This window comes from Aulostomus chinensis, chromosome 3 (genome assembly GCF_037954235.1).
Source record: "Aulostomus chinensis isolate RoL2024-O1b breed Wild chromosome 3, RoL_Achi_v1.0, whole genome shotgun sequence".
In the NCBI taxonomy this organism is placed as follows: domain Eukaryota; kingdom Metazoa; phylum Chordata; class Actinopteri; order Syngnathiformes; family Aulostomidae; genus Aulostomus; species Aulostomus chinensis.
In genome coordinates this window covers 23,722,666-23,737,620 of record NC_141322.1, presented here as the reverse complement: position 1 = coordinate 23,737,620, position 14,955 = coordinate 23,722,666, and the positions used below count along the sequence as shown (strand labels likewise).

At 40.8% G+C, this 14,955-nt stretch overlaps 1 protein-coding gene across 1 annotated transcript in view; it reads right to left on the bottom strand.

The window, feature by feature from the left end:
• Nucleotides 1–728: 728 nt before the first annotated feature.
• nxph4 (neurexophilin 4) overlaps nt 729–14,955 on the bottom strand; it is a 43,281-nt gene continuing 29,054 nt past the window's right edge. Inside the window, exon 2 of the mRNA XM_086200832.1 lies at nt 729–3,060. Within this exon, the coding sequence (XP_086056958.1) occupies nt 2,257–3,060 (804 nt within the window). The 3' untranslated portion in view covers nt 729–2,256. The remainder of the gene's footprint in view (nt 3,061–14,955) is intronic.

Sequence of the window (14,955 nt, the reverse complement as noted above, 5' to 3'; positions counted from 1 at the left end):
GTGAGAGGCAGGGTTCATCCTGCATGGGTCACTAGTCCATCACAGGGCCAACACATGTAGACAGACAACCATTCACACTCACAGTCACACCTACGGTCAATTTAGAGTATCAATCACCCTCGTCCCCTCTTGATGTCTTTGGACTGTGGGAGGAAGCTGGAGTACCAGAGAGAACCCACACAGGAACAGGGAGAACATGCAGACTCCACACAGAAAGATCCTGTGCCCGAGCTGGAGCTCAAACCCGGAACCTTCTTGCTGTGAGGGGACAGTACCGGCCGCTGCACTACCGTGCTGCCCCATGTAAATCAATGTAATACTTTATAATATGTGCAAATGTAATATTATTTATGTGCATCCATGTGTTGTCACAGTCCTTCACAAATAAGCCAAATCATTACTTGCTTCTAAATGAAAATCCCAAAGATTAAAAAAAGCCTGCGTACAAAAATGAATTCTATACTGATGTAATTTCTACATGCTTCTTGCCAAAGCTTTCTGAAAACGTGCTACTGCTATAATATTTCTCCACAGTAGCTTTTGGGCCTATTTTCTATACATGAGGAGTACAGTATATCCAAATACTGCTCTTAGTACAAGACTAAAAAGGATATTCTCCATAAACTGTTGCATACAGTGTAACATTTGATCAAAACGGTGTGATTAGGTATGACAACTTTATTACACGTTTTTATTGAAACATATCTTTCAAACACACACAGGCATACATAAATATAATCAAAATCAGACACACTCACCCAATCACTCAGACAAGCATGCAATCCCGTGGACATTGACACACAGCAGAAAACCAGAGTAAAACAAGGCAAGTCCAGGGGATCTGAGTCGCGCTGAGTCCATCGATCCATCATCCATGTCAAGGTTTGTCCGCAGCAAATTCTGTGAAACACATGATCTTCCAGGGACCTTCATGTCATTTACCGAGACCATGATGGGAGGCAGAGTGACATGAAGATTTAATTTACATTTCGTGTGTGTATTTTTAAGTAATTCTGAGCAGAGCAAATGTTTGCAATAAGAGAAAAAAGTATGAAGGACTTTCATGAACACATCTGGAAACATTATTACAAATTGTTTTATTTTAACCCCCTCAAGATGATACATTGAATGCTATGACCAAGGTAATATTATTAGGTCACTGAGATTATAACGCTGCCACCAATAATACAGCAACCAAACTGGGCCAGGAAGCTACTCAAAAGTGTTTGCTCAGGTGCTGGAGAAGACTGTCTTTGACTGAATGATCAAACAAACAGAAATCTGTCAGTCACATTTCCCCTTCAATATAATAGTTATTTTCCTTTTCAGTTTTAGGGTGTATAGAATTTAATTCTACATGAGATACTTCCCTTGTGTTCTATTTCCGTATGTAGCAACACCCTCAGAGTCAAACATTATCATCTTTAGAGTGTTTCAGGGTCGGTTTTCATTTCAAATTCCTTACATAACAAACTTTATTTCAATATGTTTTAGAAAATTAAAATTACATATCTTCACAGAAAGCTCGGGCATGAATCCCTAATCAGACAGAAATGTAACGTAATTCATAATACTGTTAGATAACATAAATATGCTGCTCAGCGTGTCGCCTGTAATTCTGCTTCCAGCTCCAAAAGAACACATTTACTAAGTAAAAGACAGACAGTTTAAAAGATTTTAATGTGCTTTTTCTTACAGCATATTGTATGCATATCCAGCGTAGCATTTCTCATACATATAACTCTCTTATATCCAGGGACTGAAATGTAGAGCTGAGAGGATGATTAACAGTCAGTCTACCATAACATTACGGCTGCCAGACAGGGATGGCACAGCTCGCTTTGTACTTGGAGGGCATACTGATTCCAGCTGTTTTCAGCAGAAGTCTCCAACTGCAAAAAGTAATAACACTGAGAAAGAAATATCTAAAAACAATAAGCGTGCTGAGGGTGAGTACATTATTTACAGAAAAAAAATCAAATAAAAACAGAAGTTAACAGATACGACGCGGGGGGGGGGGGGGGCGTTGGGGGAGTCGGAGAAATCGTCCACGTCCTAACCATCCATGATAACTCTGATTATACTTGATTTAAATCCACAATTCACAGCAGTTTATAGGCAAAAAAGGTCCCCTGCCTCTTCAGCCTAGTCATTCTTTTCTGTCGTCATCGTTAACATTATTTTTGTCATCATCGTCTTTTTTTTGTTTGTTTGTTTGTTTGTTTCTTTTTTCTCCTCATTTCAGTTCATTCTCACTTATCCAAAGTAAGGGTGCTCACTTTGGAAGTTGTAGTCTGGACACACTTTTTGAACCAGCTTGTAATCAATGCTAAAGAAAGAGATGAAGATGCAGATGACTTTGAAGGGTTTGGCACACAGCCAGGCAGCATGGGACTGAGTGTGCTCCGTGAAGCAGGTCTGAGACGGATCGTACAGGCAAGGTTTGGGCTTCTTGGATCTGTTGGTTTTCTCATACTCCACCCGACAGTTAAAGGTCTTTACCTCTTTGGGGTCGATGGTGGATTGCTGGGTCTCCTGGAGCTGAACGTCTGGGTTGTGAGGGTGCAGCTGCTGCTGGTGAAGAACCTCAAACTCCACAACTTTTGTAGGTGGCACGATACTGACCGACACGTTCCCCAGGCTGGATGAATTATGGCGGAAGTAAACAGTGAATGTCCCATTGATGTGGTCCACGATCTTCCCTGTTACCAACAAACTGAACTTCATTGTCTGGACGTTGAAGTAGAAATCTCCCCAGCCAAAGATCTTCTTGGTCTTCATGGCAGTCTTTAGTGAGGGCTTGCGCTTTGAGCGGTAGCCTGTCTGGTCCAGGAGCAGGGACTGGTTCCGGGCTGAGTCATACGGGTTAAAGAAACTGTAGGTGGGTGGCTTAGATTTCATGGGCGTCTGATCAATGGAGGTTGAGAAGATGCGTGTCTGGTATGGAGGCTTAACCACTCCTCCTGTTGTGCCTCCACCCATGCCGTATGGAAGAGACTTCATCGCCGACCCCACCGGGCCGAGGTCTGACAAGTCCACTTGTTTCTCCAAACCTTGGACCTGGAGAAATAGAAACAGATTGAAAAGATGAGGAAAATTCTAATGACTATCTGCCAACATTGTATGGTAATTGCAACAACGACAAAAAAGCTGCCTTTTTGGATTCAAGTCACATTAAAAATCTAAAAAAATACCTCCACCTTAAATATATTGTAGAAACAATAAAAATAATAAATCAGAATATTCAAATATAATTGTTTCCTTAAAATATTACTGATAGGAAAACAGTGTTGATACAGGATGCTTTACCAAAGTGAAGGAAATTCAGTTTAAATAAAAAAGAAGTTTAATTTAAGCATGTGCCCATCATCAGCCACACACATCACCTCTGGAGGGGTTGTTAGGGCCTTACCCGCCGGCACCTAACACAAATAGTGTGCACCACACAGGGATCCCAGTGCTGGCTTATAGCTGGAGGACAGACAACTGTCAGTGGAGGGACTTGAACCAGCAACCCAAAACAGGTTTCTGATCGGCTCTTTCTTTCTTTCTTTGTAAGAAACCATGTGAAGAAATCAGACAGGCTAAATCATCCAGAATTAAAGTCCAGTCCAATCTAGCAGCTGAAATATTAAATATATATATATGTATATAATAAATAATAATTATGATTTTAAATGATATAAACGTAATTCCAGAAGTCATTTTTTTATCTGACATGACCCCCCCCCCTTTGCATCCAAGTTAGAAGCTGCTTGCTTTATCTCCAGAATTCAAGGGGAAAAAAATCATCTATTTTTGTTAACACACTTTAATTTTGTTGTCAGACTTGCTCCAGAGAGCAAAACAACTCTGCATGTAACGTAATGGATGTGAGCCTTTGTTTGTTCAGACAGTTTTCTGCCTTTAATCCACAGTCTAGGTGGTTATTTCACCGGGCTGATTGAGTAGAAATCTTCTTCTACTTTCTTTCATGTCTCATCAATCACATCACAGTCATGCTGCCACCCATATGCATATATGTACACACACGCTTTAAAACACACTCAAGCACAAACACACACACATGCACACACACACACGCACACGCACGCAAAGCCTTCAAGCTTGAAGCTGTCACGAAGTGACAGTGAGATGTATTGCAATTATTCGAAGGGGTTACAAGTGCTTCCCCAGAGAATGCATTTGGATGGAATTTAAAATTCTGCAAGTGGGTAAACAAACAAACAAAACAAAACAAAATTTCAAAGTACAACTGCACGATCAGATCTTTGTATCCACTCATACAAGGACAGCTTCTGTCTCTCTTCAGTCCTATCTGGGGCAGTAGAACCGACAGGTTTGTGCCAAAGCTCTCCTCCTCTTTCATCAGTCACAGAACCTAATAACAACTCCATATTGCTATTTGTACTGGCAATGCTGCATCAATCAGCACAGCTAATGTATTCAGTCATTCAATTAATGTATCCACTCCTGTTGGTCATTCATTCATGTGCCTGCAGAGCTGATTTCTACCAACTGATTGAGGGGAAAATAAGTCGAAGCTTATTGACCACTGGAGGAATTAATTACCAAAAAATAAATAAATAAAAAAGGGTGGTGTTGATAAATGACCATTGACAGGGATAATGTCCAACAAAAGAATTTTAAAGGACCCATCTCACTTTCGTGCCATGGCAGGAGGCCTGTAAAGTGGTCTTGCACTTTGAAGTTTGTGAATTGTGAGTTGATTTAATTGTTGACAAGTAGAAAGAAGCCACTGTTGATGGTAGGAAAAACATGAAAATAAAACCAGCAAAAAAAAAAAAAAAGCATGCAAGATGGGGACTCACTGTGAATGCGCTGTCAGCATTGCTGTCAGCTAGCTCCATGTGTAGCCATCTGTCAGTTTAACACTCTGCTGGTGCAGTCCTAATCATTTCTCTCGCTGATGGCACAGAGCTAAAACTAGCACCATCATCATAATCCTTAACTATTTTCAGCAGAAACGCCATGCTATGAACCTCAACCTCACCTTCAGGGTCAACTGTATCAGGCCCATCTGCCCAACAGTGAGTTTGTGTTGGGGTTTGAGCTCCTTGCAAGTCTTTCTGAAGGGGAAAAGCAACTGTACACAGTCAGCAACTTTAACAAATCACATTGATTGAATGGGAAAAGAAGTACGGAGAGAGGGGTTCTTTTTCTGTGGCAAGAAAGTAATAAAATGCCAACAGAAACCAATAAATAGATGCACTTTCTATTAGCATAAATATGACATTTTTTGTGCTTGACAGTAAATCCATTCAAAGGGTGAGGATTTCTAAGAAGAAATATCAGATATTTTCTCTTGACATGAAATCCATAGGCTATAGACTTTTTGCAAAACAGAGGATGTTTGCTATAAGGTCACATCAGGCTGCCGCAACCAACAAGAGATTGACGGTTAGAAAAATACAGCTTTATTCCACTCAGCCTCTATTCAGTTAGCTTACAAAAAGAGAGAAGTTACTTTCGCAGGAGTTGCTAGAGGGAGGTTGTTCCAGTGATGAAGAGTTGATAAAGGCAGGTACACACTGGTGCACACACAGAAGGCATTCACATGCTGAGCGGTGTAACTAGAACGGCTTCTAGGCTGCAGCTGAAGGGAAACTACGATGCAAAAAGGGTAATAATTCAAGATTAGACACATAATTTTGTCAGATACATCCCTCAAAATAAAACCCACACATGAATGTTACCTTAGTATAATCTTGATTTACCGGTGTGCTGTATGTTGTGCAGGACTGAATCTAATTAATAGAACAAGTAATCTTCATCAGTCTGTTTGACTGCATGTTTGTACAGCGTGGTGATCAATCAAAGCGGTGAGGGATTCAATTCAGAACCCAAAGATCAAAGTTGTAGATCAAAATGAGATTAGAGACAGATCAAAATGTTAAAGGACCAAAAACAGACATTTGTCAGAGAGGTTTTATGATGTCATACAACCCATAGCCCCGCCCTTAAAATTATGGGCACAGGGCTAACAAACTCAAATCCCAAACTAATTCTGATAAAAGCATAGATTAGCAGGTAAATCAGTTGAGCTGTAAAATTTAAAATATAATGTGTGCATTTCATCCTCTATATTCATTCACATAAATAAATGTAGTGTGTTGGGGGATCAGTGTGGTATATGACCTCCTTCATGTTTAATAGGTAATGCATAAAAATAAGCCCATCGCATCTACATTGCATAAAACAGAAATTGTATGTATGAATATTAGCATACAGTGTTATTGTAGCTGTGACAACATGCAATTCTTGGTGAAAAATGAGTTTAAAGGAAACATGGATCACTTGTTGCTAAACCAAAATGGCTAAACAACATCAAGGATTTAGCATTCTAACATCTCCTCTCTATCTATAAAAATATAAAACCGCTCTTTCAATCTTTCTTAACTTGCTGGATGTGACTCTCAGTACCTGACCTGGGGAGGATGAGTTCCCTCTTGTGGCCATTTAGGGCTAGCCACACAGTGAGACTACACATGTCAACGTTAGCATTTCCCCCATTTGGGATTGAGATTCCAGTTTGGTAGGATGCTGGGGGAAACTGTAACTGAAGATGGAATGTGTATGATGGCGGACTTATACATATGTATGATACAGGCAACTCAATAACAGAACAATCGTGGAAAAAAAAACAATCAAATTATAGAGCTTGGGAGATAGAAGGAGATGGTGAGGAAAATGTTATTAGTGGAGAAGTGAGATGAGGAGAGGACTGAGTAAGGAGATCTTGTACATTTTCTTGGAATGGAGAACATTAATCATCTTTAATTTCATTTGGTGGTTCATATGAGCAAAAAGCATCTTTAGTTTCTTAGATGAGGGCCTGTAAGTACATTCAAGAATGAAATGTAAGGATTGTTCAATGAGGAGATTATGAGAGTAGCTCAGACAGGGAGAGAGAAGGAGGAGTGACAGAAAAAGACGTTGAGACACAGGCAGATAGAGGGTTTAGAGGAAGACAGACGGTGTAGTGAGAAGCTTCACACTAACTTATTAAATTGGAAAAGTTCAGACAAGCTCTGGAATTGACTGTTGAAACCTCATATATCACATGCAACCACATTTAAGATCTCTCTTCATCATTAAGGAAGCTTTGGATCAATTTTAGCACCTGTGTCTTTGCTCTCGCTGTCTATCGGGTATCTGATCCTCTGTCTGCAGTTCGCTCACTCTCGCATTCATCTTTAACATCCACACCTCCTTGATAGCAAGAGTATTCAGTAGATATGGACCTCGATCACTGGCGCCCCATCCAACTCCCTCCCCTGCCTCCTACCCTTCCCTGAGGACTGTTGAGAAGATGAGAGCACGTTGTCAAGGAGCTCTCTCACAGGCTTGTTCCTTTGTTTAATTGGAGTTTTATTGGTGACAATCAATTCATTTCTATCTGTGCTCCTGGCTACATTGATCTGCTGTCACAGACAGGAGTCAAATGTACAGTGTCACACCCACCACACCACACACTCAGGCTGGCTACTTCTTCTACTGCTTCAGCACTGTAGTAAAGAAAGTATCACATAGAACCTCCAGGTCAAGCGTTGTCTTGTGATATCAGACATCAAAGCCCTAAGCCTACTGAAGTCTGGGGATTTCAGTTTTGCCAGGTTGTTGCTTGAACGGCAGCTAGCAAACCCACACATTTATATTTTGTTAACTTAATGGAAATGATGTTCGCATCCGAAAATTGTATCCAATCTGAAAATCTAGCTAATACCTATTATAGCCAGATAAATTAATTGTGTTTTGATAAATGATTTCTTTCATTTTTGGCTAATGAAATTAATAAAAATATCTACATTATTGTTTCCAGGACCAGAAATGCAAAAGAGTCACATAATTTAGGGCTGCATGATAATATGGTATCAGCAAATACTGATAATGCAAATGTCAAATGGACATGTGTTAAAACAGATAATACTGACATCAGTAAATCAGCTTTCAACTAAGATCAGTTGTAAAATATAGGCATACCTGATAGCAGCAAATGATCCAATCTTGTGCATCTCGAATGTAAACTAAAGTCAAGCTAACAAGGCAAAGTAGCTAGCTTGGCTAAATGATTGCTGAAAATCTGACCAATACATTTAGCAACACATTTATATGCTACTACATCATCGTAATAGTTCTTACACGTTTATACTTTATTGATGCAAAATGGTGGATTTGTTAGTTTTAAAGGAGAAAAGTGTTTCACCACAAACATCAGGCTCTTACGAGCAAGTTATCGGTAGGACAGAATTTTCAGGTGCAAGAATTCTGCTCCAACTTGAAGGGATAGACTTGTCCTGCAATGTAGTTGTTTTTTTTTTAAACCCTCTAATTATTTCCACTCAGATGTAGAAACAAAAGCTGCAATTGTCTTCAGCCTCTAGAAGAGAAATGTTTAGACTGACCAAAGGAAACGAGGAGGAGACGGTGGAGGCGCCTCCATGTTTTACTGGCAGTGACTCTATTCTGTTTTGACAACAATCATGTCCCGAAGAGAAAAAAAAAAAAAAAACCCTCTTTGCCCTCTCTCCAAAAAACTGTGAGAACTGGAAATGACATTTAATTACATAAAGCAAAAATAAAACCAGAAGGGAAAAAGATAAACCAGTAGGGGGGGAAAGGAGAGAGAGAGAGAGAGAGAGAGAGACAGAGAGAGAGAGAGAGAGAGAGAGAGAGAGAGAGAGAGAGAGAGAGAGAGAGAGAGAGAGGAGGCAGTCAAAGTGATTTCGCAGTCCAGTGGTGTGGCTGGATTATCATTAAAATGAAAGCTTCTGAGTCAGGGAGTATCAGGGAGCAAGGAAATGGAGCCCAGACAGATAACACAGTAAGGGAGAAGAAAACGAATAAGAGAACGAGTGTAGAGAAAGCAGAGAGGTCTGTAAGACAATATGAGGGGAAAGTGCAAAGAAAGAAAGAAAAGGTAAGGAGACAATATATATACAATACACACTGAGATTATGAGTGCAATAAGACAAAAATGAGAATCACTTCACCCCATAGAGAATAATCAGAGGATTCTTCAGAAGTAATATCGATAATATTGTTTCAAAAGGACCAGCTCAGCTCTGAAATTATTTTTACTTAAAGAAGGGATGGAGACTTTTTCTCATGCATCATGCAACATTTTTGAAAGTATTCTGGTTGATCATGTGAAAAAGTTTCATTTAACTTTTTTTGTCTGCCAACCTATATCAAAGCTGGATCCAGAAAGAAAGAAAAAGAAAGAAAGAAAGAAAGAAAGAATGACAGTAAGAGAGAGATGAAAGACAATACTTGCTGCCACCTGACTACATAAGAGGATTTATCACAATATTGGGTGCTGGCTTAAGTGTAATATGCTGACAATATTGCAAAATATTGCAGATGCCATAAGATGGAACTGAAGGGGAAAAGTAGAAATCCCTTGTTGTTGAATGGGATGCACACACGTGCAGTAAGAAATCCTGATGCACCACAGACACTTCTATTTTACTTTTATTCATCTGAGTTTTATGCTTTGTTATGCTTTATTGCTTTTAATGTTTCATCAACTTTGCATAAATTAAAGCAATACCTGACTCGAAAAATGAATTTTGCCTTTCAAGTACTCACAAATGGGTGTCCTGAGCTCATGAAGACATCTTTTTTCTTACTCCTGCATCACTTCTTTATGTCTCCAAAGTGAAGAAAATAACAGCCAGGTATATTTAGCTTGAAGCTAATGGTGACTAACTAGGAACAGTAAAACCGTTACAAAATCTCAGTCAACAAACTCTGAAGCACATTGTGACGCGTACTCCACATCTTTTTTGCTCATCAACCACAAACACTTTGATTGGAGCTCAAAAACAACAAACTAACACTTCATATTCCAGTAAATCATACGGTCACTAATTCATATTCACCAAGAAGTGTGGAACTTCTCAATTCAATTGGATTTCTAGACTAACATGCCCCTGGAAACAACTGGACTGCCCTACAGCCAATCAGAGGAATGGAGGCAGGGCCAGACACAGCATGCAGATTGTTCTGGTTTCTAGCCCAGATATCCGCATACAATTGAAGAGACACTGTGATTCCAGGTCCTGATACCCATGTTAAATGTCTAGCTTGGCTGTTAACACTGGAACACACATACAGACAAATTATAATTGTTGAAAGTGAGGACACAATGATTATTTCTACGCTGCAAAGAATATGAATGATGCAGGTGAAAGTGAACCTAATTTGTTTCACTTCCTCGGTCATAGGAACAAGTATAACTAAAGAAAGAACACTCTTCCTTTATATGATAATTGAAAAGCAATTATGTGAATTCCTAATGACAAAACAGTAACAGCATTTAAATTGTGGTTTTGAGAGTGTTTGTTTACAAAAGCAGAGGAATGTGCATTTATGCACCATGACACCTCTCACATGTCTTGGTGCAGCTTGCCCACCGGTAGACAAGTTAATACACACTGCAGTTTGCTTTATCTATGAAGCCATTAGAAGGTTTTGCTCTCAGGAGGCTGACTTCAGTGGCCATAGATCAAGTGTGTGCAGTAGTCCTCCCTTGTTCCTCCTATCTCACTGATTACATCAGATCAGCATGCTGGTGTGTCTTCGCCTGGGTGGCTGGGTCGGCAGGTTTCCTACAGTACATGTCTCCACTGATGCCACGGCACCTGATCAATCACACAAGGAAACTCTTGTGGGACCCGTCTGGGAGAAACGGAGGGAAAGTTGGGTGGCATCCGTGGAGTGAGCATGCCTTGTTTGCATGCAGGATGGCAGGCAATGCATCAAAAGATGACAGCTCTCCCATTCCTCCTTAAATAAGAGTGGTGAGACTCCTGCTGGCTGCACCTTAACTTTAATCATTCATCTAAATAACAGTTGCAGCAGTCTTCTATCGGAGGGGCCCACAGAGCCAGCCAGGCTGCTATGAGCGTGGGGAATATGAGAAGTGACATTACGCTGTTGGGTTTCTCATTTGTAAACGTGTAAACATATATTTGAGTCAGATTGCAAAAGCACAAAAACACTTCTCCTCATCACCCTCAACCCCCCCCCCCCCCCCACACACACACACACACCTCTTCTGTCTCTAGATTTATGTATTGGAGGAGTTTGAAATTCATCGAGGTAAGACTAAGCAAGGAAGGATCTGAGGTGGTGCAGGGCACTCAAACTGGCAGTATGAATGACATGTTGAGCAACTAAGTGACAGTGATTGATGCCCTCTGTGTTTTGCAACTTATCAAGTGCATATACACACTCTGCAAACAGATAAACAGCCAAAACATTTGAGACAAATAAAGAATAAAATAAACACAAGACACTGGGGTGGAAGACAGGAAAAAAACAAAAAAAACAACAACCCATCAACATAATGAATAGATGAGATGGAGAACAGGAGGGAGAAGAGAAGCAATGATTCCCAGTGGGTGAAACGGAGCCTCAGAGGCGTCAGCTGGGGAGGGATACAGGGACACATGGGCTTGTGACGACTCCGACAAGTCACCCAGGCGGCAAAATACAGCCCGGCTTTCTCAGATTTGTTTCCAGTGCTCATCAGTAGGAGAGCTGGATGACGGATGGACTGGCACTGGGCGCAATGTGAGCGTGTCAAAGTTACTCACCATAATAAAGACCTGCTCTTTTTCCTTCTATTCGCTTCCTTTCTTTCCAGCCACCTGCGGTTGCTCTGCTTGCAGCCCATTTCATTTCATTTCAAATGCTTTTGTTTGTGTCTTGTGCTTTCTGCTTTTCCCAACACTGGATTTATGTATGCATATTTGGTTATTGTGGCTTGTGGATTTTCATGTTTGCCTTGAAAAACATGGCAGTAAAATTTTCATCCTTTAGTTCTGTTAATGCTTTTCTTCTTTCTTCTTCCATCATCATTTTTCTTTACATTCTTCCTTAAATGTCTCCATCTTTCCAAAAGTAATGGCAATACGAAATACAATATATACAATATATACTCCCAACACTTCCCTCCATCTCTCTTCTATCCTTCATCCCCCATTGCTTCCTCTCCCTTTCTTCCATTTGTCTGTGCTTCCATCCATGACCGTGGGATGACTAGAACTGTGACCAGTTCCTGACACTTCTATCCTTCCTTAACAACTTCCTTCTCTACTTCACCTCCCTTTCCCTAAATTCTGTCTTCTTTGACCTTTCTTCCTTTCTATGACACAATGAAAATTAAAACCTTCTAGTGAAGGTTCCTATCCTTTCTCCTCCATATTTGTTTCCTTGCTTTCTTTTTTTAAGCATCCTTTCACTTCTCTAGCTGCCCAAATTTCTTCCATTTGTCCTCCACCCATTTCTCAATTTGTCTTTCCTTTTATGTCTTCCTTAGGTGTATCCCACACAAAGATACTTATTCTTTCCTTTACAACAGACCATGCTAACTTTATGGGAAATAGACTTATTTACAATCCTTTCTAGGGCCAGACAAGAAGATACCCTTGTTTTCCTCTGTGCATGCATCAGCATTGGCATTGCGTTAACCGCTAGTTGGCTGAGCGCAATGAATGGTAGCAGATGGTAAGTGTTAGCATACTTCAGCGGTACCTGTTCAGCTTCTAAAACCTGTAGGTCCTCCTCTGTGTATATTCTGGTTCAGAAAGATAAGATTCAGAGTCTTGGTTCATCCAGAAGCCATGCTATCATTCACTGTGCTAAGCTAACTAGCAGTCAGCTGGTTTCTGGAGGCCTCAGTTCCCTAATGAAGTACAGAGGAGGGAAGGGCGTCGTTTTGTCTGGCTCTGGGAGAATTGCCAATCCAAACAAAAAAGTTGCTTTGCTCCTTTAATTAGTCTGCAGCCCCCTACACCTTTCCTGCCTTTCTATTCTTTTCTCCATTCGTCCACTCACCCACCCATGACTGTTTGACCAGAGTTATGAGTAGTTTTAAGATTCCTTCCTCCTCTCATGCTTATATGTGTTCCATATTTCATCCTTGAATCCATTTGTCAATAATTTTCTCATAATTTCTTCCTTCATGGCCTCCTGTCTTCCATCATTCCACAACTCCTTTCTTTCTTTCCTCTGTTTCTTTATCTCACCATTCATCCACCCACTCATCTATAACTGCATGACTGAAAAGCTCCTGATACTTCTTTCCTGTGTTTCTTTTTGCTTGTTTCTATCCATCCTTTCTCAGCGTCCTTAAACTTATAATTTCCTGATCTTCATTTTTTCTTTATTATTTCTTTCCATGTCTCCTTCTCAGCCATCTATGTCAATGGAATGAGAAGAATATACTATTGTTAACTCCCTCCATCCCCTTATTCCTTTGTCTAACAATATTGTAACCTCATAGTTCCTCACTTTAACAAACTAACTGTTTAACTAACTGACCAACCAACCCCTAATTCTACACATGTATTGGTTCCTCCTCTCATTTTCCTTTTGCCCATCTGCCAGACACCCAACCCCAAAGTTTTCTCCGTGGATTGAGTGTCAGACGGCTTTCGCAAAGTAATAGGATGATTAGACAAAGATGAAAAGACAAAGCATTTCCATGTCTGCACCTTCCCTGCTGTGAGGGATGCTCTCTATGTGTTCCTGGCTTATTGCTGCGTGGGGCCAAGACAGGGTGAAGTTCGAACCCGTGAGGGGATAACACGGCTGTCCGGCTTAGGGCAGACTGTCTTCACCAGAGCTGATTGCAGAGTTAATTGGAGAGAAAACAGTGGGAGGTGCCATTGAATAAAACCCCTCAGAGATGCTGGCAGCAGGGCACAGCGACATCCCCCTGTTCACTTCAAGGTTATGCACACACTCAAATAAACACACACTTGCTTTGGAGGTTGAAACGACAATGTTCCTGTAGTTTTATTTGCATAGAAAGCACATTATTTGCTCTAGTATGCTGTTGTTTGGATTGCATTCATTTTTCTTTTTAGAAAAAACACATGATTGCAAGAGACAAAGATGAAGGCAGGCAATAACTAAACTTATACATCAGAGTACACAATGTATGGCAAGTTTCCTCCTCTCCTGTCTTTTGGATGCCTTTGCTCGTGTATAAATAACCCCGCTTCAAGGACACAGCACTGGGACCCCTAACTGGGATCTTTCACATCTACCATCTGGACTAAGAAAACCAGAGTGCTGACCAGCGGCCCTGCTCTCATTCTGTTCATCAGGACGAGCCGCCAGATGAGCGTGGGTATATACTGCAGATAGAAACTTAATTCCAACAACTGCTTTATGTGTATCGAGTTCATAGACAATCCTCTCTGGAGATGAAGAGCAATAATGGTATTTTGAAATGGGGGGGGGGGGGGGGGTCAGGATAGACAGAGAGAAACTGTCAGCGTGTCTACTCATCCAGAACTGTTCAAAGAGTTAATTCACACACTCCCTCTCTCTCTCTTTCCTCTTACTCACCCTACTCCAGAAACCGTGGTCTTTCATCACTCAACTTGGTTTCACACTCCAAGACCCTATATCAACTCAATATGAACAGAAATGAGAAACACAGGATTGTCTTTCCACACACAATTGTGTCCACTGTGGTTATTTGTGTCATGTTATCCTCTGGTGTAAGTAGGCCCATATCTCTCTGAGCTGCCTGTCTGAGTGAGCCTGCTATCTTTCCGTCAGCCTGAAAATATGACCGAGGACAGCACTATTCCTCTTTTTTTTCTTTCTAGCTGCACCAGATAGCATACTAGCTTTGTTTCAGCCTAGGTCACCTCACCTGCAGGGTGCTGCCCAGCGGCTGATCACTTGGTCACTGTCAACACCCAGATGTGCACAGACACACCCACGCATGGCAATTGATTGACAACCTCCTTGACTGCAGATGCCCACGAGTAAAATGATCACCTTACCAAGTTGCAGTTACATCCATACATACCCAGAGTTTATAATACACGAATTAGGAGAGAGTTAATAAAATGCATATTTTTGAGAAATGTAGATGATCAAAAGTTCACATTTATTTGACAAGCA